Source organism: Lepidochelys kempii, chromosome 5 (genome assembly GCF_965140285.1).
Source record: "Lepidochelys kempii isolate rLepKem1 chromosome 5, rLepKem1.hap1, whole genome shotgun sequence".
Taxonomy (NCBI): domain Eukaryota; kingdom Metazoa; phylum Chordata; order Testudines; family Cheloniidae; genus Lepidochelys; species Lepidochelys kempii.
In genome coordinates, this window is record NC_136384.1 from 98,905,459 (window position 1) to 98,932,261 (window position 26,803).

At 43.1% G+C, this 26,803-nt stretch overlaps 1 protein-coding gene across 1 annotated transcript in view; it reads left to right on the plus strand.

Moving 5' to 3' along the window:
* Positions 1 to 13,499: 13,499 nt before the first annotated feature.
* The window catches only part of TRPM3 (transient receptor potential cation channel subfamily M member 3), a 638,519-nt gene continuing 625,215 nt past the window's right edge, over positions 13,500 to 26,803 (plus strand). Inside the window, exon 1 of the mRNA XM_073345160.2 lies at positions 13,500 to 13,676. Coding sequence (XP_073201261.2) covers positions 13,500 to 13,676 — 177 coding nt within the window. The remainder of the gene's footprint in view (positions 13,677 to 26,803) is intronic.

Genomic DNA, 26,803 nt, shown 5'->3' on the forward strand with positions numbered 1-26,803 from the left:
GTGATCTGTGCTGGCTCTTATTGGTTTCTGTGTAGGGTTTAAGGTGTTGGTATTACTTATAAAAAACCCTAAATGGGTTGGACAGTCTCTCTTCCTGCCCAAGGACACTCAAGCTGGAGTCACTTCAAATTTAAAAGAGTGGGCCTGTCATTAGGGTATCTTTCAACCAGGGCCTTTAACTTTAGAATGTACTCTTCCTCACACATGTTTTGAAATACCCAAAGTTGTTGACCTTCAAAGTGCCTTAGAAAGTCATCTAGCTTTTGGGGCAGGGAGGCTTATGATGGAGGCTATGCAGTGTTTGAATATGCATATTTTTTTTGCATATTGTGGGTAAGGAGAAGCTGCTTGGTATAATCTTGTTCACACAATTATATTTATAAAATACATAAAAAATCATAGAGTCTTTGCTAGATGATATTGTTAGAAAACCAAAATCAATCATGCAATAAAATCCATTACCCAAAGTACTTCTGCAGTGATGTTTTGTGCAAACGAGTATATGTACATTTTGAGCAGCTCTCTCATTGTACAAAGCTCTGAAAATTTTCCCAGAAAGAACTAGTGTCATGATAGTTCTGGCTTAATGTCCAGACCAAGGAATCCACTAAGCACCTGAATATTAAAATATTTATCTGAAATTCCAAATGGTTTAAGAGTCATGCCTCATCAATATTTAAACATATTTTGTAGACTTCATCTCAGTTTTTCATTTTATTTGTAAGCAACAACAGATGATGGTCTTAGCAGAGATTATGAAATATTTGCATTACTTTGTGTATATAATGAAGCCTGAAGCAGAAGTTTACCGTAACAGATGCCATAGTTTGAGTACAAGCTTAGATGAAGCTCTTGATATTAGTAAAGTGACTGAAGGTTTTAAGACCTCAGCATTTTAGAAAATGTATTAATTTGAATACTCTACAAGACATTCTATAATGCAGCAAAACTAAGAATGCATAAATAAAACATTACCAAACACAGTAGTAAGGAAAATAGTATAGCCTACTGTTATTTACCCAAGTAAAATGTATTATATCCAGACTTCTGTGTTCCTCTCCTAGTAATAGTGTATGGACATGGGAAAATCAGTGCAGTGCCACGTAAATGTGGTGTACATATTGTGCAGAGGGGAAAGATGGCTATACAGTTATATTCTCTCTTGGGAGTATTTCCTTTAGACTCTTAAGGGTCCCAGAGTTTGGGGTCCAGCTCATGCCTGAAGGTCTACATCACAATTAAATAGCCCTTAAAACCAAGCCTTGCGAGCCCCAGGCAGCTGATATGGGCCAGCCGCAGGTGTTTAATTGCAGTGTAGACACCCTCTGTGGCTGCAATGTGTGCCCAAAAGCAACAGTGTTCATGGTGGAGGAACTGAGGAACAGTCACTCAGCACAGCATGTTCCTATCTAAAAGTGGCATAACATTCCTTTCCTGGCTCGGACCCTATGAACAGAGAGAGAAACATGCTGCTGTTGGGGGCCCAGTCAATGGCAGGATGGCATGTGCTTGTTAGCCAAGTCTGGAGGAAGGGACAGGAGGAGCATGGAGCACGTCAACTGGAGTGAAGATGGCCTGAGAACTATCAGGTTTTTCACAGCTAACTGCATGAGAATAGTTGGCTTCTTTGAGAATTAATGTCCAGGGCCTTCAAGCAGAGAATTGCACAGAGGCTGGTTTGACTGCAAGAGGGAAGGAGACAGTGAAGTGGAACTAGCCCAGCAGGTCCTCCCCTTTTCTTTTGTTCTGTGGAGTATATGGGTCTGTTAAGAAACTCGCTCAAAATCAGACTGATTCAGTCACATCAACAGTCTTCAGAAATGCTGGAGTTTGAACAGTCTGTGAATGTTTTTATATTTAATATAAACACTATTACTGCAAAGGAAATATTTACCCATGTTATGAGTAATTAATCATATAATATATTTATAGTAAGAAATAACTATGAGGTGTGTATTATTTTACTATAAACACAATATCTAGACAAAGTACCTATTTTTAATAATAGCAGGACCCAATTCAGGACAACGTTTAAGAACATGCTTAAGTCCAGGTATAGTCAATAAAGCATTACTGAATGTGTAGGACTTATGTATATATTTAAACACCCTGTTTTAATGGGGATACCTTCCTGAATTAGGATAATAGAAATTGCACCATGAATAGAAAAACAAAATGTGCTATCTTTTTGCATATGTATATATTTTTCAGCATATTATGAATGTATCTAATAGAATATTTGTATTTTTATTATTGTATCAATTGTGACCCACATACTCATAGAAAGGGAAAAGGGGAGAACCATGGTCACCATGACCATGGCCAGTGTAGTGACAGATCGAAATCATCCTAAATCTCAGCTACTCTTTTAGGAAAGCAAAACCATAAAGATGTCAAAAAAAAATGGCTTAAATGTGCAAATTATAACCTTTTGTAAAGAGAAAATGTAGTGTTTTTCTAAAGCCTTGCTTATACGTTACTTCCTATTAGATGTAAGCATTGAATCATTGATACACTTTAGCCCCTTCATTAAATGTATATCTTCCACATACAAATGCTAAGGGAGATCCACAAAGGGATTTAGGTGCCTAACTGCCACTTCAGGTGCACATATCCAAAACTTAGATCCTCAAAACCACCACTCAGCTGCCACCTAAATCTGTAGGTACCTAAATTTCTATTGATAAAGTCCCCTAGGTGCCTAAAAATGTGCTAATGAGCATGCACACAACTGCCTCAGTCTAGGCACCTAATTCACATCTAAGTCCCAGCAGCATCCTCAAACTAGACATTCCCCACCTATCTTCCCTGCAGGGCCCAATTTGGTAGGTGGCTTCTGTTACCTCAGTGCCCCCAAAAACCAACCCAGGGTCACACTTGTATTAGTTTTATTACGATGCCACTGTTGGGTCAGATAGAAAAGAGATGGCACTTATCCACACATGCACACACTCACCACATTCATACCCTCATGCACCCACACACTTACACAGGCAGAGAGTTACCGGAGACAGCATGGAAGCCAAGAAGCCGAAGCATGGTAGATCTGGTGTGTCCACCTACGGTCATGAATCCAGGCTGGTGAGCAGGTCAAGGAGCAGCAGCTTGTGTGCATGCCTTCTTCCTTTTTCTGGAACGGAGTGGCTCCTGTCACGTACACTGAGTTTTCCTTCTGTGTCCGTCACTGAGAAGCATCCCCAGACCAGTTTTTTTCATGCATACCAGGTTCTTCTTTTCTTTACAGCACCCCATGATTGCCTTCTCGGGGCAGATTACATCATACACACCTGGCTCCTGTGGGTTCCGGGCTCTATTCTCCTTGCAGTTCCTCTCCACCCAGGCCCATATACACTCCCTTGTTCACACTCCCTCGTTCACACTCTCTCTGCTTATGTGATGGGATATTACAAAGCTTGGAAGTTCATACAAGTGATAACTTTAAAAGGTTACAGAGCTTGCAAAGGTTACAAAACTTAAAAGGCGATGTTAACAATAACTGAAGTTACAAAGTCTGCAAAAAGGTTGCATAACTTAATGATACAAGTCACAGATCTTACAACTGCATTTGAGCAGAGGCTTTACATAACAGCTGCTGTGGCTGCCTACTTGATTGTGTCCCACACAAAACAATGGGGAAGGAGATGGTGGGGCCTCCCTCCTGTCTTATAACTTTTAGCCCAGTGGTTAGAGCACTCACCCAGAATGTAGCAGACTCAGGTTTAATTCCCCCCTCCACCAGATCTGTGGCAGGGATTTGAATTTAGATTTCCCCCATGCTAGGAGTAGGTCCTAAACCACTAGGTTACAGGAAATTCTGGGGCATTAATTTCTCAATCTCTCCAGTTGAAACTGTGCCCCTGTGTACAAATAATTAAATAGTAATTGGGCCAGAGAGTAAGTGAGAATGACTCTATGGCCCAGTGGTTAGCACACTCCCCACTCTGATGTGAACAACCCAAGGTCAAGTCCCCCGGCTCAAATGCATATTTAAATTTTTAGATACAGTGGAACAGCTCCAACAGGAGAAACTGAGAAAACCCTTCTCCAGAATATCCCATAGCCCAGCGGTTTGGACACCTGCTAGGAGATGGTGGAGTCAAGTCCTTTCTCCACATTAAGCAGAGGAGGGAATTGAATCCAGGTCTCCCATGTCTTAATGAGTGCTCTAACCATTGTGTTAAAAGTTATAAGAAGGTGTATTTTCCTCCTCAGCTTTCTGTGAGAAAAGGCAAAGGCACCTAACTGGGCAACAAAATGGCAGATGAAATTCAGTGTTGATAAATGCAAAGTAATGCACATTAAAAAAACATAATCCAAACAATACACATAAAATGATGGGGTCTAAATTAGCTGTTACCACTCAAGAAAGAGATCTTGGAGTCATTGTGGATAGTCCCCTGAAAACATCCACTCAATATGAAGTGGCAGTCAAAAAAGCGAACAGAATGTTGGGAGTCATTAAGAAAGGAATAGATAAGACAAAAAATATCATATTGCCTCTATATAAATCCATGATATGCCCACATCTTGAATACTGCATGCAGATCTGGCCACCTCATCTCAAAAAAGTTATATTGGAATTGGAAAAGGTTCAGAAGAGGGCAACAAAAATGATTAGAGGTATGGAACAGTTTCTGTATGAGGAGAGATTAATAAGATTGGGACTTTTCAGCTTGGAAAAGAGATGACTAAGGGGGGATATGATAGAGGTCTATAAAGTCATGACTGGTGTGGAGAAAGTAAGTATGGAAGTGTTATTTACTCCTTCTCATAACATAAGAACTAGGGATCACCAAATGAAATTAATAGGCAGCAGGTTTAAAACAAACAAAAGGAAGTATTTCTTCACACAATGCACAGTCAATCTGTGGAATTCTTTGCCGGAGGATGTTGTGAAGGCCAAGACTATAACAGGGTTCAAAAAAGAACTAGATAAGTTCATGGAGGATAGGTCCATCAATGGCTATTAGCTAGGATGTGCAGGGATGGTGTCCCTAGCCTCTGTTTGCCAGAAGCTGGGAATGGGCGACAGGGAATGGATCACTTGATGATTACCTGTTTTGTTCATTCCCTCTGGGGCACCTGGCATTGGCCACTATTGGAAGACAGGATCCTGGGCTAGATGGACCTTTGGTCTGACCCAGTATGGCCATTCTTATGTTCTTACTACAGGAGAGGGTGCACAACTGTGAATTCCAAGTAGAGGATGGTGCCTCCCTCCACTCCCGATTTAGGCACTGAAGTCCCTTTGAGAGGCATGGCATAGGACCCACCCTTCTCCTCAGAATTTCATATTAGTTAGTTTAGGCAGCTCCCTGATCAGCTTGCTGGCTTTTGTGGATTACATTCTTAGGTGTCCCAACTCTTCCCATGCATTGTATAGGGAGCCTAGCTTGGGGCTTTGGATTCACTAGGCAGCAGGATACCTAAAAATTAGGCATTGAAAATGCTATGTATATGTCCCTCTTGTGAATTTAACCTTTTGTGCTTTCATATAAAGGTACAGTAAATACCTTTCACTTCACTGTTCAATTACCATGAAAAATGTGATGTTTTAGTAACAGTGACATGTAAGCAATTTTCAGTGCATGCAAAGACTTCCACATAATAAGAGTCACAGGTGTAGCACTGATGCCTTTGACATTAGTATAGGAGCATTTTTGATAGATGGTGACAAAGTTTTATATAGGGCCAAATTTATCTCTCATGTAGTTTCATTTATGTTAATGGTTACACCTAAGATTAATGTGGTGGTCCGTTATCTTTCATCTACCTAGTGTTGTATTTTAAAAAAAACCAAAACATAATTATATATATGTATACATATTATGAAAGCAATCAAGGAAAGATAGACATTAACTTAAAAACTTTTAGTACTATCATAGAAGAGTCCTTTCTCCACTTGGAGTAATATTACAAGAAAAGATGTTATATTTCTTGTCACTGTTTAAAAAAGTCAATATTTACCACCCGGTGTCATTAGAAATACTGTAGTACTGTGCTTAGCATAGGAGGTAGTTGCTGTAACTTAGATACCATAATTTTGATAAATTCTCACTTCTTCACAATGACCAGTGTATCTAATTCAAAGTGCACAATTTTCTGGACAATTTTTTATTGTATTGTCTATTAACTGGTCTTGTTCTGTGTCCTCTGACTGAGCTAACCGTTGTGATGGTTTTCAAGACAATGAAAAATCTAAGGCTACCCTAATAGCTTAGTGACAGACTTGACTTTGATTTCCAGTTCCTTGCTTCTCAGGCAAGAAGTGATTGGAAGTGTTGGGAAGAGATTGCATTCAGTCTTTTGGATCAGTGAACAGTGGAACATCTGGCAAGAAAAGCTCTCATATGCTTAGGGAATAGCAGCTAATCTTCCTCAAATGGAAAAATGATGGCAGTGAGATTAAGGTCTTGAAAGAGGAGGTTTAAGATAAAACTATGGAAAAACTTCAGCACCCTTATGGCAACCTTTCATCAATGAACGGGAAAAATAAAAAAATCAGTTGTTTCTCTTTTAGTTTTCTCTTTTAACAGAGTAATATTTTCTGCAGTACACTTGAGTGTGCATATTACATCTGTCCACCATTTCTGGCAACACTGCAAAAATCAATTCATTTTTAAAGCTTCTTGGAGGAAAAAGAGAAGAGATTTACAGGCAGTACAGTCAATGGGAGTATCAGTTCTGAGCCTCAAAGTAGGTTTTGTATTGAGCCAGAAACTCAAAAATACATACCAATTTAAGCTAAAATTCACCAGCTTCCAGACTCTGTTAGCGAATTATACACTTTTAGTAATGGTGACATTTCCAGCTTTCTAGCCCCTTGCTATTTGTTTATGTGGCAGTGTGTGTCAGACAGAATGTGCTCGTTTCTCCACTGCCTTGGATCTTGTGTAGTCATTTACACCTGATAGACAGTGGAGAAACATAACCTACAAAGAAAGAGATGTGTAGGGTAAGTCAGAAGTGCTATAAAACTCCACCATGCTTTGCTATAGATTCTATTTTATAATGAAAAGTAAAAAATTCCCATAAGATGAAGCAAATGAAATCTGTAATATGCATTAAATATGAAAGGCACTAGCTAAACTGTTGTTTCCTATCTAATTACTTCCATTTCATTTAACATAGTAGTTTTGGGGTGGGGGGGAAAGCATAATTAAACTTAGACAGCTTCCTTCTCTTCAATGTGGTTTGTTTATATCTACATAGGAATGATTTTTACAGGGATTCTGTATAATGAAGGGAAAAGGTCAGCTGTATGAAGTTGTTCTTTGCAACTTGAATATGGGAATAATAGATTCCTTGAACAATATAGTTAATTCCTGGTTACGTTAAAATTGCACGAGACGTTCTAGTCTTGCAGTTTAGTTTTATATAGTGCCTTCCATATTCTGGGCACTACTAACCACTTTGCTCCTGGCAAAGGATTAAAAGAGTTGTAAAACTTACAGTGCTTGGCATAATCAAGTATTATTAGGACGATGAAGTGGGAATTGGATTGGTATTTGATGTATACCTGAACTACAAGAGTTTAGGTATTTGTGTACTGTCCTGGCAAGGAAAAGTGAAACAGAGGATAATTTGTGATAGAGGGAGTAGTGGTTGTGGCAGATTAGGAGAAACACAGGCAGGTATGGAAACAAAAGTGTAGTGAGTCTTGAATTGTAATTGACTGTTGTAATATAACATGGTCAAAACAAACCTTCTGACAGTTGGAGATTTAAATTAAGAGTTCCAAAGTCTTCCTAACTAACATGGAGTAAAAGTATATGTAACTTATGTGAATATAATGTAAGTGGCATATGAATATGCTACCACTGCTGTTCCCCAGGGGAAGTAGGCCCAACCACTACTTGATGCCTAGTTGGTGTCCTCTTCACCACTCATTTTTTCTTTCTCCTCCTGACATTCTCCATAGTGGCAGGATGAAAGTGAGTACAGGAGAGGAGACAATAATGAATAAAGTGAGTATGGAATGAAGAAATAGATGGAATGAGAGAGGAGACTGAGTAAAGAGTTTAGATTAGTGGTAGAGAAGAATCAGATCAACAATGTGCTGAGGTAATTATCTAACTTGCTGCAGCCCAGTTTAACCATATCTCTTTCATGGACAGATTTCTTGACAATTCCTGCACTTAGGGCACGCAGATGTGGTCTTTCCTCTGCTCAGGAAAAGAGTGTTGACCCTCTTACTACAACACATATTCTATATATTCTGTCACAGCGATGCCTATAAAAATAATAAATTGAGTATATTAATCTAGAATGTATATGTGGTTCACATTGCAAATGTTGAAAATGAATTGTATGTAGAGGTTATTATTTAACACTTGTATCTTAAGACCACAACCAAGTTGGCCCCTATTATACAATGCATTGTACAAAACATATAATAAATGATGGTCTATCTATGCTCCAAAGAGCTTACAATTTAAAGACTGATTTTGGAGGATATGGGGAAGAATATAAGAGCAAAGGTGAGGTTGTCCATTGTACTTTGAGGCTGCTTTAATATACACTGAGATTTTTTAAAGTGTAATCTTAACTTTCAATGTCCTGCCACTCAATTATTTTTGAAATAAAATAAACAAACTACTGCATTATATTACACTTTTCCTTTGTTAATGATACATATTTACAACCTTAACTCCAACCTTCATGATTTTGTTTGGGAATAAAAGGTTCTATTCTGATTGAATGCAACAGAGGCCATACAGTTGATTTTTGACAGGGAAGTTATTACATAATTATATAACATAGTTATAACAATTACATAGTTATATAACATAATTTAGTAGCTTTATCTAAAAGGTATATGCAGGGGTAGAAAAAGACAAGATAATATCAATTAAATAAAAGATCCCAAATATGATGGTTGTCTAACAATTCCCATTATAACCTGTTATCTTCTGTTGCTTATATTTTTGTTAATTTTAATTGTTTGAGCTGAAATTATCTAGATATGGTCTTGCCCTGTTTTAATGTTTATTTTTTAAGTTTTAGCAAAAAATTATGCAGCACTTTCTGACAATGAGTGAAGTGAAAACTAGGTAGTTTTAACAATCTTAACCAATCTTTCCAGTTTTTTTAAGAGTTCTAGCTCATTAAGGGTTTTCAGGGAAACTTGAAATGTGTCAGACAGTTCAGTGGCGAGAGAGGTGGTTTTTGTTGTCCCTGTGAAAATTCAACCAGATTTTGCTAAATTATAAGCTTCAGAAAACCACTGTTTGTGCATGTGTAATAGAGCTTGTTAAATTCTCTTAACATTCTGTCTGCACTGCACAGCCTTCTCAGTCCTAATGAGTCTCTTACATCACTCTGAAGCAGCCATGTAGACAAAAATGCTTCTGATCTAGGGGAAGATGAACTGGGCTGGGACCCAGCAAGACAGTAGGTTTTCGACTCTGCTTTCCTGCTGACTGATGTTAATAATTCTATATCCTTAGTACTAAGCCAAGCCTCAGCCCCCTGATTAAAGAAGGAACCTGACTCAGCCCTTCTTACTCTCCATTTCACCGTAAACACTATTCCATACACTGAATGAAGCAGGGGTCCTGTGGAAAAAATAGAATGTGATTATATAATTAAAGGCAGTACCATAATGCATATACACAAGGGAGCTGAATTATGGTCACAAAGGCAATTTTAGTATTTTCTTTTTAGTGCTTGACTTTGCATCCTTAATAAGAGCTGAAGAGAAATCAACACCAGTTTAAGTATTTGTATGTATATATAAATTAGACTTTGGCCATTCACAAAATCGTACCTTCTGATGCCATTATCCTTTTGACTCACTCCACATATTACGTGCACAATGAAACATATATTCTACTTGGCTTATGGTAAAGGCTACAGTTTTAGTTATGGGTATTTTTAGTACAACTCATGGACAGGTCACCAGCACTAAACAAAACTTCATGGCCTGTGACCTGTCCATTATTTGTATTATAAATACCCCTGACTAAATCTTGGGGGGTGGGGAAGGAGAGTGAGGGGGTGTCCTGGCTGCTTGTGGGGGGTGGTTTGGGGATGCCACAGGTGCTGAGGGTGGGGGAAGCCTGGGGGGCACTGTGGGTGCTTGGGGGGGGGAATCAGCCCAGGAACCCTGCTGGTGCTTTGGGGGTGGGGGGCAGTAGGCAACCATGTGTGCCCTGGGACCCCCGCTGGGGATGGGGATGGGGGTGTTAACAGGGTTAGGAAGCTCCCTATTTGACTCCTTGTGGCTCCCCAGAAGCGACGACATGTCCCTCCCTCAGCTCCTAGCTCCTGGATCCGCAGCTCCCATTGGCTGGGAACCACGACCAATGGGAGCTGGGGGGTGGGGGAGAAGGCGCGGTGCCTGCGGGTGGAGGCAGCACATGGAGTTAGGAGCTGGGGGAGGGGGATGTTGCCACTTCCAGGGAGCCACCCAGAGCCCTCACTCCCTCTCCATGCACCCAAATTCTTGCTGCTGGTGGTGGGAGGGCCGTGGTGGCCCAAGACTGCCCCAGCAACGGCCAGTGTGGCTGGCCCAGTGGCTGCCTGAGCAAAAGTCACAGAAAGTCATGTAGTCCATGACTTCTGTGACAAATTTGCAGCTTTACTTATGGTTCAGTTCTTTTATAGCTTGGAGTTTTGATTTTAATCTTTATGCCAAAGACCACAAAATCTGTCGCCATCTTGTAAGTCAGCCTGTCAATGCCACTACTCCAAGTCAGAACATTCACCCTCTCTTAAACCAAGCTACACTACACTAAATAAACGTCTCTGTCTGTCTGGGTAACAAAACTGGTGAAAGAACCTAATTTGCTCTTTCAAGCTCTGAAGGACTGTCTTCTCAACTGCCTATAGTTTAGAGTTCTGGTTATTGAAGTACTTCTGTATCCAGAAATCCTGTCATAGACTCTTATTCCACCTCCTCCTCCGCACAAGAGAGAGAGAGAGGATGCCAACTTCCTTCAGTCCGATCTTGTGCAGTAGTTTTCTGTCTTGCTTAACCCTGTGACCAGAGACAGTCCCACATTTCTTTGTGGGTTCTAAGATGGTTAGGATAGAATGGACAAATTCACTTGTGAATTAATGTGAATAAAAACCATCCCCAACATATAAGAAGGTTTTAGATCTTCCAGTGGCCAACTATATTCCCTGATTTTGGTAATTTGCTTTCTAATAGCTATGGCCAAAGGTTCAGAAGCCAGAGGAAATATCACAGAAGATTAAATGTAGACCTGTCTTGAAAAAGATAAAATATTAATTTAACTTTTTACAATATTATGTATGGTTATTGCAAGCATATAAGATTATGTATTTGCTTATTATGACATCTCTAAATTGGCCAACCCTACTGACTTGAGTGCTGATGCATTTCACTAGAGGGTCACTGAAGCTACTCAAGAAGAAATATAATTCAGAGGAATTGAACCCAATTTCTAGGTAACTAAATCTTGGAATATTTGCCGCTCTTGGGAAGAGAAATGGCCCCTCAAATTATCTACTTATATCTTTCACTTTTTGAAACCAACTTCATCAGATTGTATAACAGGGCATTAGGCTTCCTAAGCCCAGAAAAAGTATTTAGCCTTTAGCTCCCAATCTACATTTAATAGAGATATTAGCATTATTTTGCATTTGCTGACCTAGCCTTCCTAATATTATCATGGCATTAAATATGCTGTGCAGCAACTTTCCACTTTCATGAATGGCATTAAATAACCTGGACATAAATGGGAATAATGTTGCATCAGGCTATACAGAATGGATCTGATTTGGTTTAGATATTTTATTTAGATGAGGAATATGCACAAGTATAATAAACTACTTTCCATTCAAACATTTCCTCAGGAATTTCTGTAAGGAAGGTTAACTGATAAGTGCAAATCAAAGGTTTTAATGGTCTCCTACGTACTCCTTTCAGAGTAACAGCTGTGTTAGTCTGTATTTTTTCATGCTTTGTGTGTATATAAAAAGATCTTCTACACTTTCCACAGTATGCATCCGATGAAGTGAGCTGTAGCTCACGAAAGCTTATGCTCAGATAAATTGGTCAAGTACTCCTTGACATGCTTGTTATACCTTGTCACCCTAGACTTGAAAAAGTGGGTCATCAAGGGATTCTTTTTAAACGTTCCCTTTTTATCCATGGAACAGTACTACATGAATGTGTGCTCAAAGTCACGGATTTATTATGCTGCTCCTTGAGACATCTATGAAGCACCTTAGTCAGTATTCTACATTTTGATGCAGAGACAAGAGCATTACAGTGCACTAATCGTTCCCGAAGTGCTTTGAGACTTTAGGATGCGAGCCACTTTATTATTGCAAAATACTGTTTTGTAAACCGAAGGATACAAGAACTCTCCAGCTCCATTAATAACTCCACTCGCAGTGGCTGTATCCCAAACCGTGGATGATTTTATGTTGTATATGGCGCCTGCTGCCTAAACACAATGGACATGTTCCAACAGGGAAAGACAATTTACCTCCCCCTAATTCTCCCAAATATATTTCCTTGCTTGCAGAGGTTCAGGTAAGAACTGTATGCTTAATTCCCTGGTTCCTAGATTGCAACTTTAATACACTTGGTTGTAAAATATCTAACAGCTTAATTGTCTCCTCTCCGCTCTTGCTTATGTAGAATGAAACTTGCCCTTTAATATCACAGTGGCTTCAGATCAAATTTAGCAGGTTAATCTACGGCAGCTTCTTCATTGGTCTTCGCCCCCGGGGGGATCAAGACTATTAAACCAAATAAACTCACTAGCTCCTGGGGGGGTGAAGAGAAGAATCTCGCATGTGTCTTAACAGATGCTGCTGCAACAATCAACCTGCAATTCATCTGATGAGTTTCACCTGCTGCCGCCACCTCTCACCAAACCCTTGTCGGTGGGGGTTGTTTTTTGCCCACGGGGGTGCATCCCGGTAGATTAGTGCCAGGAAAAGTGAGGAAAACACTGGCAGGTTCCCCTGCGGTTGGCACCACCTACCATCTTGGGCAAGACCAAGGCAAGGTGAAGCTTTTCTCTTTTCGAGACAGGGGAAAGTGCTAGGAGAGTGTCAAGTTGTGTGTCCCTGGGCTGGTCCCTATTAGCTGTCAACTGCACGTTCCTCCTTCGCCAGGTAGGACAACGTGACTAGAGACTAGCAGGTGAGGGGGGCAGGGCTGCGTTATCTTCCCCCCCTGCCACAAGCTGGGGAAGAAGTGGGCAAGGGGAGCAGAGAAGGAGGGAAGAGCGGCTTGTTCTGAGCCAGCTGCTACCCCTGGTCTCTTGGCAACGTAATTACCAGCGCAACCTGTGCTGCTGTGGTAGCCGTCGTGCTGCCGGAAGGCCGAGCGGGGAACGGCCTCCAGCAGACCCCGCCGCCGCGGAGCCTAGGAGCTGCAGCTCCGCGCCTCCAGGGGAGCGTCCCGGGAAAGGCGGGCGCGGAGAGAGCGCGCACACGCGCGCGAGCAGCCGAGCCGCAAGTGAGAGGACCGCGCCCCAGCCCAGCCGCGCCGGGAGAGCAAACTTGGCTGGAAGATGGGGAAGAAGTGGAGGAGCCCGAGCGAGGTGGAGAAAGGCTGCTCAGAGCAGGCGGAAGCGAGCAGGAGACGGAGCAGGAGCGCCAGCCGGGGGAGGTTTGCGGATTCCTGGAAAAGGTTAAGCTCGAGGCAGGGTTCCACCAAGCGGGCTGGGCTCGCCTCCCAGCAGGCGCCGGTAAGTGCGCAAGGCTCCTTCCCTGTTCGCCTCAAAGCGCCTGAACTTGTTGGGGCCCCGAGCCGGGAATTCTCCCCCGCTCGCGGGCCTGCCCTCGGCATAGTTCGCAGCCTCTCTGGGGGGTGGGAGCGGCTTTTCGTTGGGGGAGCGGAGTCGGACTAAGGCAAAGCGGCTGAGGTGTGGCACCCGTCTAGTTACCCGGCCTCGTTGGAGAGCTGCTCACACGAGTGCTGGGTCCTGGCTCTTCGCAGCCCTGGCTGGGAAAGCAGGCAAGGGAGCGCGTCTCACTCTCACTGGGGCGGGGAGGAAAACTCCCGAGTGTCTTACAGGGAACGTTGTGGTTTGACTCTTGTAATGGCTAAACCCAGTGGCTTGTGAACCTTCCTTCCCCTGTGCATCCGCGGGAACATTGCGGCTGCCTGGCGGGCGGTGCTCCTAGCCACACTGTGAAACCCCATCTCGTGTGTGTGTACGAACTCCTCTCCCTCCTCTCACTTGTTGCAACAGAAGCTTTCTGAATATTATTATCGGCCCTGCGTAGGGCAGTGTCTCAGTCGTTGCCTTGTTGAAATGACCAGATACCCCTACCAATTGATGAGGAAGAAAACTGTTGCATCTTAGAGAAAAAATGTCCTGAATCTGACTAGAGATTGGGACAAGAAAATCTCCTGCTGCTTGTACCAGCCTGAATAACTGAAAAAAAAAATAAGGTTTGTCATTTAGTAAAAGTCAAAATGCTTGCCCTGGTTATATTGGTGATGGAACGGATTTATAGACGTCTGAATAATCAAGTAGAACCACCATCAACTATGTATCTCTTACCTACTGGCATTTTCACATTACACTTAGACTTTCAATTTCATAATGTTCTGTAACTGCTGTAAGGACCATCACAGCATCCCTCCTTTTGTGATGATGTTTCTTCTGACAGCCCATTAACATGCTTCTGAAAGTTTGTTCTTTAAAATAATTTTAAATCCTCTTTAGAAGCAATGCATTGTGAATGTATGAACTGTTGAACCATAAGAAGGAAAACTGCATTTAACCAGTGTTTTAAATATTAACTTTTATTTTTCCCAAATATGAGACTTTAATACAGATATAGTGTTTTTTTAAAAAAGCTTTTATTTCTTGTTTAATAACACTGGGAGGTTGCATTAGGAATTTGTAAGTGTTGACAGACCTATTTATGAATATACACGTTGTATTTGAAAGTATATATAAGATGTTAATTTTGCTGACAAAATACATAAGAAAATTGAGGGGACAGTATAAATCTCTCATTTTACTTTGCATATTACTGTCATCTTCATTTGCTTAGGAAAAACACCATATGTTCTTAGCAAAAAACCTGTTGCTTCAGTTCTCAGGTTGTATATTTGATGGATTGAGTGATTTATTTCAAATGTATATGCAGACTTGTTAGCTGTCAAGTTGGAAGGAAAATATCCACAGGTTGAATACCTATGGGGGAAGAACATAAGGGTGAAAAGACCTATGATAGGAGGAGTGCTATGACAACCTGAAGACATATGGAGAAGCAATATTATTCTGATCTATGGAGAAAAGAGATGCAGTCATTTGTGCCACTTGTAGATAACCTGTTGTTCATTTTTTGTGTTTTGTTTTTTTTAAAATGAAATTGTGGTACTGCCTTAAGCTATTTTTTTTTCACAGCAGATTTTCAACTGAGAATTCTATCATCAATATTTCAGAAAAAAATTATTTTGGAGTCTTGTTTTAATTGTCTGTCTTATACATATTTTACAAAATATTTTGTGTGGCTTATAACTAAGATTGATTCTTTGAATTAGATTCAAGTTACAAACAAAATGTCATAACACAGGTTGAAACCATAGTAGAGTGTTAGCTAATTTATGCACAATAACAAGGGGGCAGGGGAAGGGAAGGAAACTTTTTTTTTTTTTCCTTTACAGTCTTTATAAACAGATTATCAATTTCCCCTTCCTCTTCTCTTCCTTAAAATGGCATTAAGGTGGCTTTACTTCCTACTTCCAAGGTAATACAAGCACACCATAGTTTCAGCTCCAGAATCTCTGGGGAGGGAAATGAGTGAATGTGAGACTGATTCTATAAATCTTTGTTGCTACCCACAAAATGAACAGGGCACGTTAGTGGCTGTTTTTACAACACATCTCCCTATTATGTGATGCTCTATCTGAATATTAGCATATAATCTCAGAAAATCTATTTGAGAATGTTAACCTTCTACAGACTGTGTTTAGAGCAAGCAAGAATAGGGTATATTCTCCACTGTTTTGGGAACATATTATTCAACACATTTGTTCTTTTTCTGAAATTATAGATCAATGGAATTTGGGTTTTTGTGTTTGTTTCTTTAAACAGGGGCACAAACCAAAATCCTGTATTTTTCTTAAAGTTCGGATCCCTTATCAGACTGGAACTTTGACTTGGGCTCATCTATATTTCAAAACTTCTCTCATCTCTGGCTTTGTTCTCAACTGCCTTGGCTTTTGCATAGTCATTATATTTGTTCAACAGGAGTGTAATTCTAATTTGGTGTAAAAAGACTAGGTGCAAAGCAGTGGAGATTAAACTCTAAAACTTTATCAGTAATCTGCTACCTACTAAGGATTTTTATGGTCCTTCATTATGATACTATTCGTATGTATAGTTACAGTGCAGGAAGAACAAATAATGGAGAGCATATTTTATGTAGATTTTTAAAGGGTTAAATGGTTGAGGTAATTTGGAAGGGAAATCTACTATACGTTCTGATGCAAACATGGGAAGCCTCAATCCTGGCAATATTTAATGTAAAGGAAAAGCTTTAACTCAGACTGCTGCCTTATGCTAAAAATTAGTCTTCTACACTAAATCTGCTGTTCAGCACAAACACCTTTAGATATGTGGTATTTGCCCTGGCCTCCTCACTTGCACAATATAAATCAACTCATGATGATTGTGGAAGTCAATCTCATATCTTTAAGGTGGTCATTTCAAATATTTAGTAAATAGTATAGGTAAGGAGTACAGCTTTGGCATCCCATTTTACATCAAGAAATATTGGCAAAAGGAGGGATGCTTCCATTAACCACTTGTACCTTACATTGCTTGAAGTGTTTGTCATGGGTACACCAGTAAGAATAAATAGCTCTTTATATGAATTTGTTTTTATTCTAATGGAAGGGGTCTTGGCTTTTTGCCCAGAAACGTCAGAACATGCCACTAACTCTCTCTCAAGAAGAGAGACGGTTCCGTTGGGTATCAGTGTTAAGGGAGCAAGATGACATCTGCCACACCCATCAGGCGCCTGCCTACTTACTGAGTAAAAACTTTCTGTTCTGAAATTCCGAGTTCACTGTTTGAGTAGCACTCATAGAAAATGCTCCCAATGATGGCAAGCTTTTTTGTTTTTGTTTTACTTCTCTTTACCTACAGGTACAGCCAAAGCTTAAAAGACCCAATCTTTGACTTTCTAATTGTTACAGGAAAAGCCAATTATAGCCAAGTTTTAGACATTGTACAAGGTATATTTCTAGTTCCTTTATTGGATGCTCTAAGGTTGAAACATGGAGGAAAACCACCCATTAAATTTGTGCTGAAGCTTCTGAGATGATAGGTCTATAGTACAGTATCTTTCAAGGTCTTTAATATTTTTCTGCTGGAAATAGCTGAGAGAAAATAACTCAGCAGCATAATACGCAGTTACTGTCTGAGTCCATTAACTTCACTTCCCACCTTCCAGCAACAATAGACTCTATCATGACTACCCCTACTAGAAAAATTGTTTTTTAATAAATCAACAAAAAACACCTTTACCATCATACTGGGGACATAAGTGCTTATACCAGTTTGCTCTTTTTAGATCATGCATGTTACTTGCAGCTGCAGTTTCATATAGCTCCAGAATACTTTATGTAGAAGAATATTTGCCTAAAATAAAAGTTGTCATTCATTCTTGAGGAGGGGGCTATTTTCTTTAGAAGCTTATCTGAAAGATAATGTCTTCTTCAGTATATACGTGAGATCTGTGTTTTAAATCTTATTTATAATGTAGGCAGTTGCCTGACTTGGGTTTATTTGGGTTTCAGTATCACATTGAAACTGTCTTAAATAAAATTACAGATGAGGATGCAATGATAGCCAATTCTATTATCTTAATTTTAGAAATTGATTACTTTCAGTAATGCTGTATAGTACATGGGCTAACATTCTCACTTAGATGGGTTAGACCTGCAGGCTTGAGTTCAACTAGTACCTTTTGACAACAAACCCTCTCTCAGAACTATTTTTTTCCCTTTTTTTTTAAAGCCTCTGTTTCTTAAGCATTAGAACCCCCAGACCTGACTCCATCCCCACCATCCCCGTATCATGTTTTTCTCTCAACAACCTCCATCTCTCTTGTACAACTTACTTTAAAATAACCATACTTCTCAGAATATGCAGCCTCATGGTACAGATGACTTGTATAGTTTTGCTTAGGTCAGTAGTGTAGAAGATACTTTTATGTGGATTTCTTTGCTCTTGTATCTATTGTCAAGTATGCATTCTTTACTGAGCTGGCCTTGCCTGTCCCTCTCATTCTTTGTTCTGGAACAACTGTGGTACCCTTTAAGGTCCGCCGCCTTTTTCATCATTTCAGTATAACCCTTTGTCGTCCACACCTCAGCCAACTCCATCTCCTCCTTTTGTCTTTAAGCTTCTTCCCTGTGTTAGCTTGTTACAAGCTTCTTGCAATATACCTTAATGGGAGAGGACACTGCTGTCCGTGCCCCTTTTACCTAAGACTTTAAGTAGGGTGGTGGTTAGGCTCCAGAAATACCTTATGTCTTGGCAACCTTCCTCAGAAGTTGAAGAATTCATATCTATGTAGGGCCATCTAAGTGAAGGTACCCACATCAGAGTAATCTTAAAAATAAGATTTATTTAAAATAGAGAAAATAAAAGTTGGTGGGGGGTTTTTTGTGAATATTTTTTGGGTGTGTTTTGCATAATATCCTATCTGAATATTTTAGAAAGCCCAGTTAAATAGGCTTCCTTATGTTGGTTACAGAGGGGAGTGAGGGAAAAATTGTGCATCTCTACAAATCAGGGCTGTTCAGAGGGAACTACCACCCACCTGACCTGTTTATGTGGTCCCAGGTGTTATACTGCCTGATCATATCAGGGTGCAGTTGCATCAACAGATCCACCAGGTGTTTGGTCAGGAGCATTGCCTGGAGAAAATAACAAAAATCTGTGTTGCCCATTGAAGGGTTCATGTAGCGTTCATGCACCTGGAAACATTCAGGGCATACCCTGACTGTTGTGTAGGAGTGATGCACACACTGCTCCGTCAAAGGACATGAACAGTGGGAAGCTTCCTTGGACTGGGCTCAAGGCCTGAGAACAAGGATTATAGTAGATAAAGGCTAGTAAATAAGAATATTAATCAAAGTCATATTATTTCCTTTGTTGATGCTTTCTGCGGTCGGAGTATGTAATGCGCAGGGGGGAGAGAAATAAGAGAGGTGGAAAAGCTGACGGGGCAATCCCATCAGCAGACCAGCCTGCTTGCTTGCCTAAAGCTGTGTCCTGTCTTGTATTGAACCGCCACAACTGGCACCCAAACGTGGGGCCCTCAGCACTCACCTCACCCGGCAGGGGTTTCAGATGTGTCACTCATCCGCTTCGCGGATCCCGGTGAGTATTTTTTATTGTGGTAAGTATGGGAAGCTCCCTCTCTGCTTTGCAAGTGCAACACCGCAGTGAGCTACAATATTTGCTGCATAAGGGTCAGCATGACTGCCCCACTGGAGAACTCACTCTCCTGCTACAGGAGGTGAGTGCCCAATGCCCGTGGTACCCTGAAGCTGGAACCCGTAAGCTAGCGGACTGGGAGCGGTTGGGCCAGACATTGCACAAGGAGCCTCAGGTGCCTGTGCAGGCTTTACGTGCCTGGCACCTCTGCCGCGACGGGATACAGCGTGTCGCCTCAGAAAGACCCTCTTCCACACCCACAGAGGGGCTGCCGATCTCGCCACCCCCGTCTGCTCCTGCAATGATTCCTCCCCCTGCTTCGCCCGCAGTGCCTCTATTACCACCGCCTCCCTGGCCTTCCCCACCGGAGCCGGTGTGTGATCACCCTCCCCCCGTGGGGCCCCATGCTAACCCTAACCCATGCTCCGGGGCCCCCCGGAGGGTCGTCCGCGTCTGCTCAGGGTCTTTCGCTGGTGCAACAAATGGTTCACGCAGCGAAGACTTGCTCAGATCTTACAGCAGAGGAGCTGGCTGAGCTGGTCTCAGTCTGTCCGGTGACCTGGCAGGATGATGGCCAGGGCAACCAGGTTGCAAACTGGGTCAGTTTGCCTTACTCGGTGATCAGAGAGGTAAAGAAAGCGATTCGCGAGTTCGACCTGACTAGCACGTATGTGCGTGGTCTCATTGAAGGGCTAGGTTCTGGGTATTCCCTGGTCCCTGAAGACTGGAAGGCGCTGTTGCGCATGATGCTGACGCCCAGTCAGTATGTTATTTGGCTTAGTGAGTATCGGCAGATGGCAGAATGCCAAGCCCAGGTATATAGAGAGCAAGGTATCATTTATGAGCACTTGGCAGGGGAGAGGCCAGTTTGCTACTGTCCAGCTGCAGTCTCAAATCCCTCAGGCCGTCTTCCCCATTATTTCCACCTGCGCCCAGCATGCTTTCTGGAAGGTCCCAGATTTGGGCAAGCCTACCAAAAGCTTTGCCAGTATCCGTCGGTGCATCAGAGTCCTTTATGGATTTTACCAACAGATTGCAGGAGGCTATCCTCCGAGAGGTGGATAGCCCTGCAGCAGCTCAGGAGATCCTGTTAAAAATGGCAGTTGAAAATGCGAATGAGGATTGCCGCCGTACTCTCCAGGCGGCACAAGCCTCTGGAATTCTAGAGCTGTTGGACATGCTGCGGGCGTGCCAAAACATCGGCACTCAAGCCCATAAAGCTGGAGTTCTGGCTGCCGCCCTGAGAAAAAGCGGAAAGGAGGGGAAGCGTTGTTACCGCTGTGGTAAGTAGGGTCATTTTCAGCGGGAGCGCCGCTCATCAACGGTGCCCGCTCACCCCTCAAAGAAGTGCCCCAAGTATCGGAAGGGCTATCACTGGGCTAATCAGTGTCATAGCGGGTCGGGAAACCGCATGACGGGTCCCCCCCGAACCCAGGGCCAAACGGGGGTGTTTCCCACTCAGACAACTGTTCCTCTGCTTTAAAACCCATAGACTCCATGAAGGCGGCGACTGCCGGAAGTGCAGGGCTTGATTTGATTATGCAGGAGGACGCTGACTTTCGGTTGCCGGGGGAGGTTTGCGCCATACCGACCCAGGTGACGGGACCTCTCCCTGCCGGATTTGTGGGTCTGGTTCTCCCTCGCTCACACGCTGGGAAACAGGAGGGTTTTTTTGTCATCCCAGGGGTCATTGATGCCGACTACACCGGCGTTATTAAGGTTCAGGTATGGACCCATCTTCCACAGTCGCTCCCGTGTGGACGGTCAATTGCGCAATTGATTTTAGTCCCCTATCAGGTGTCAGCTGCAGAGGATCGAGCCCGGGGCGGAGGCGGCTTTGGATCGACGCTGGCTCAGTCGCCATCTCACAACACGTCCTCTCCACTTGTTGCTCTAACAATGTCGGTCCGCCCCTCGAAACCTCAGTTAACACTTGTCTTAAATAATGTTCCTTTTACAGGGCTGGTGGACACTGGAGCTGACGTTACGGTGATTTGTGATCCGGAGTGGCCGGTCAGTTGGCCTACAGTTCCTTGTAAAGAGTTGTGGGGGATTGGGGGTAGTAAACCCGGGCGCCAAAGTTTGTCTTGGGTCACGGTCTCTAAACCAGGAGGCCGTGCCCTTGCTACAATCCGCCCTTTTGTGCTCCCTGTCCACCTCAATATTTGGGGCCGTGATTTACTTACAAAGCTGGACACCACCCTCGATATTAATATCTAATGGCCCAAAACCCTCCCGCACCCACCTTGCCCTCCGCATTACCCTTGGTGTGGCAATCCTTAGAGCCCGTATGGATTGACCAGTGGCCTCTCCCTCTGGAGAAGTTGAAAGCACTTCATTTGCTTGTGCAACAACATTTGCATGCACAGTGCTTGGAACGCTCCACTAGTCCCTGGAACACCCCGGTGTTCGTTATTAAGAAAAATCGGGTGCTTGGCGGCTGTTACATGATTTAAGGGAAATAAACGCATGCAACCCATGGGCCCCTTACAATTTGGCTTACCGAACCCAAATTTAATTCCTCAAACCGATCAGCTTTGTGTGTTAGATTTAAAAGATTGTTTCTTCACCATCCCCCTTTGCCCCCAAGATCATGAAAAATTCGTGTTTACGGTGCCACAATATAATAATCAGCAACCCTCTCATAGGTATCAGTAGAAGGTCTTGCCCCAGGGAATGCAAAATAGTCCAACCTTATGTCAACTTTTTGTGGATCGGGCCCTCGCCCCTTTTCATGCCCAATACCCCCACACTAAAGGTTTACCATTATATGGATGACATTTTGCTTAGTGGTCCCCAAGTCACAGCAGAACAGCTTGAATCTCTCTGTCCCAGATTCTCGGCCAAAATGGCCTATTGGTGGCACCAGAAAAAATCCAACGCTCTTATCCCTACCACTACCTCGGGCATAAGGTTTTACAAACCTATGCCACCCCTGTTCACCCGGAATTGGTTCTACCTCAACCCCTAACCGTTGTTAAATTACAACAGGTTTTGGGCCATTTAAATTGGATTCGACCCTACTTCCGTCTCCCCACATCAATGCTGCAGCCGTTGTTCGAGCTCCTATGTGGAGCTCGGGCACCGGGCGCAGTTATTGCCATCACTGAGGAGCACATTGCCTGCATTCGACAGATCAATGCAGTGTTGAGGTCAGCAGTTTGTGGATAGACTCACTGAGGTCCATCCCCTGCGGTTGGTTCTCTTGCCACCCCTCATACGCCCACTGCGGCTCTGTTTGTACCTCGTACGGACACAGCCGTCTTTATCATAGAGTGGATATATTTGTCATCCACTTCTCCTCGGAACATTTATCCTTATTTAGATGCCCTGTCCGATCTTGTTCGTAAAGCCCGCCACCGTGCAGTACAACTCACAGGCACTGATTTAATTGCTATTGTGTTCCCCTTGTCCCGTAGTGAATTTGATTCCTTGTACCACACCTCCTTGGCCTGGCAGGTTGCTCTTTGTGATTATGTGGGAGAGATCTCTTATAATCCCCCAAAAGATCCCCGATTGGTGATTACCGAAAAGGTACCCCTCATCGTACATCGTCTTAGCCGCTCTCAACCCATTGTTTCAGCTGTCACTCTTTTTACTGATGGCTCACCACGTCGAGGTGTTGTCACCTGTCAATTTGGTGACCCCCCTCGTTGGCATTCTCGTTTTACGCTGCCTCAAGGTTCCGCGCAGCGCTCAGAACTGGCTGCTGTTGTTTCGGCCTTTCAACTTTTTGCTGATTGTCCCTTTTAATTTGATTGTGGACACCCATTATGTTTATCAGGTAATTGATCATTTACCCCTAGCCCTCATTACCCCTCAGGTCGATGCAGACCTCCTTCGCCTGTTTTTGTCTTTACAGTATCTCATCACCACTCGTAATTTCCCTTATTTTGTTGCTCATATTCGCAGTCATACCCCTCTGCCTGGGCTACTCACTTAGGGCAATGCGCGCACTGATCGCGCGTTACGTGGTCAGGTAAATTCCCTTTTTTCTGACCCCATTGAAAGCCATTCCTTTTTTCATCAGTCTGCCTCTGTTTTGGCCCGGCAGTTTCACATTCCTGCTGATCACGCACGTTCTATTGTTCGTTCCTGCCCCCACTGTGCCGCTGCTGCCCCTACCTTTTCTTGTGCCGTTAACCCCAGAGGTATCGCAGCGAATCAGCTCTGGCAAATGGATGTCACTCACGTGCCACAATTCCGCTCCTATTCGTTTTTACATGTTTCCATTGATACCTATTCGGTATTCCTCTGGGCGACCCCACAGCGTGGAGAAGCCGCTCCCAAAGTTATTCACCATTTGCTAGCCTGTTTTGCTGTTATGGGTCGCCCGAGCCAGATAAAAACGGATAATGCCCCAGCCTATTGCTCCACAGCCCTCTCCACTTTTTGTGCCTGATGGGACTCCGTCTAAACCACGGGATCCCTTATAATTCCACAGGCCAAGCTATTGTTGAACGTGCAAATCGCACGCTGAAAACCTTGCTTGATAAACAATTAAAACAAGGGGAGGAGCGTCTCCGAACCTTAGGAGACATTCAGCAACAATTGCTTATCCTTTTGTTTACTTTAAATAATTTAACGCTGAACGCAGATCAGCAGACCCCCGTGGATCGGCATTTTCATAAATCCAAGGTACTAGAAAGACCACGTGTCTATTACCATCAGCTGCCCGACCTACAATGGCTGGGCCCAGTACCTCTAATCACTTGGGGTCAGGGATATGCTGCTGTGTCTCTCCCTGCAGGACTGTTGTGGGTTCCGGCCCGGTGTGTACGACCGGCACTGAAGCAGCATGGTGTGGCGCCAGGGACTATCAAACCCCATATCGGAGTTTCAGCTGACCCTGGAGGAGAGTGCGGTGCCTCCCGGGTCGACATCGACGGGACGGAAATGGAGGAGGAGTAGCGTCCCAAGTCAGCCCGTGACATGGGGAGCGGTAAAAGCATTGGTCGCCGCGGCTCAACAAAGACTGGCGGCAAACCAACAGCCTGAGACTCCTGAGACCTTGTTTGTGGCAATTCTCGCCCAAATTATACTGCTAATTCTGTATTGATTGTATGCCTTTTGTGCTTGATATTTCCTGTAGGGGTTGGCTCGGAAGCGCTTCCTCTGTTACGGGCCCGAATGATACATAACCTATGGGAAAGATTGGCTTCAATAGCAAATGTTACCCACTTTTGTTTATCTGATTCTGTAGCAGCCGGAGAACTGTTAGGTACATGCCTTATTGCAGTATGTCATGACCCTGAGGAAATAGGGAATGAGGCGATGCTCGCTGCTTACGCGAATCTCTCTTCCCAGTACTCTGGCATGGCTAATTGGGGCCCAGCCAACTATACTTTGCCTCACACGGCCATATCCCTCCACACACCGTATCCGGCCGGGGCCAACAATGTCACCTGTGCGCGTGTGGTCAACTGCACTAGTACGAAGGTGCCCTTAGGCTGTCGGCAAATTTCTCAACCCTTTTTAAATTGTTCCCACGCCGTGAATGTTTCGTACAATTATGGCCATATCATCCTACCATCCGGGTGGTTTTTTACCTGCGGCTCATGCACCTTTAGTTATATTCCCGCAAATTTAAGTGATGGCACCCTTTGTTGCCTCAGTAGAATGACACTCCTTTTGCTTTTTGCCGGCCAAAAGCGCAGTAAAAGAAGTATACCCCTTTCAGAAGATTGTGTTGCAGATGTCGATCTTTTCAGCTGCTCTGAGTATACCACCTTAGCAGCCTCTATTGTTGGGGTCCCCGGGCTTGTCACTTATACAGCCAGAACTTTGAATGCCCTGGCGTGTTTTACGGCAAAGGCAATTAATACAACATCCCAAGCAATTGCCCTACTTAACACAGAGCAACACGAATTAAGGGTTGCAATTTTGGATAACAGAGCAGCCATTGATTTTCTGCTCTTGAAACATCATCTAGGCTGTTCCACGTTTCGGCATATGTGTTGTTTTAATTTAACTGATAATAGTTGCTCCATAGAAACTAGACTGGCCGAATTGGCCAATCTTACAGCACACATACGCCAAGATCTGGGGTTTGAGGGCTTTTGGAATTGGCTTACAGGTTGGCTGCCCTCTCTAGGATGGCTGCAACAACTTTTCGGTTATGCTGTGTTTGTGATTGTTGGGCTTATTTTTTGCTGCTGCTGTATACAATGTATTCCCTCTTTGCTAAGGCTTTGTAGAGACCCGCCCTGGCAGGCTCCCCGAGTTATGTCCTTGTCTGTCTGGGAGTTAAATCGCTTGCAAAAGCAAATTGATGGCTACCGTGAGATGGCCGAGCACAAATAAACAAAAAAAGGGGGGATGAAGGGTTCATGTAGTGTTCATGCACCTGAAAACATTCAGGGCACACCCTGACTGTTGTGTAGGAGCGATGCACACACTGCTCCGTCAAAGGGCATGAACCGTGGGAAGCTTCCTTGGCCTGGGCTCAAGGCCTGAGAACAAGGATTGTAGTAGATAAAGGCTGGTAAATAAGTATATTAATCAGTCATATTATTTCCTTTGTTGACGCTTTTTGCGGTCGGAGTATGTAATGCGCAGGGGGGAGAGAAATAAGAGAGGTGGAAAAGCTGACGGGCAATCCTGTCAGCAGACCAGCCTGCTTGCTTGCCTAAAGCCGTGTCCTGTCTTGTATTGAACCGCCACAGCCCATACAAGGTTATTGTCCCCTTAATGAGAGATTTCAAAGTCCAGCATATTAAAGTCAACTTTCCATCATGCTACTGTAGAGTCTCTTCACCAGTCAGTCAAGGTGACTTGCATGACTGTGATTCTTGGTTCTAGGTGTTAAATCATGCTGTGTATTTTTCTATCTTTGCTGATCACAGGGAGCCTGGATTTTTTTTCTCTCATGACAAAGATGACAAGCAAAGCATTGATGGGTATTATGGATAGTATAACTCCCAGTTTTCTTCATACAAGTATTGCATAATGCCTAAATAGAACTGCAGCTCTCCAGTGTCTGCCTAAACTTAGATTCTGACATCTCGTTAGTTAAAATGCAGCAGGCTGTATCTTTAGTCTCTAACTATTCTCTTCGTTGCATGGCTGTAGAGTTCACTGACTAAGTATGAAACTTCAAATCATGAAGTAAAAAGTAACAATTAATTCTGTACCTGAGCTTTAATTTTGTTAGTCCTTTCTCTTTGGATAGCAGCCTGTAATCTTTTTGCTTTGTGTAGGTGGAGTTTTGTCAGGGTTTTGATGGTTTTTGGTTTGGCCTATATTTATTTTGGTGTTTAGATTGTGAGGAAGAGTGAATGGGCCAGTGTTGATTTAGGGGGAGTGGGGTGTTGAGGTGGGGAAAACTTTCCTAATATTGGCAGCTTATAATAGTAAACAGTGCATAGACCACAGAAAGACACAAGCAGCATGATCTAAACAAA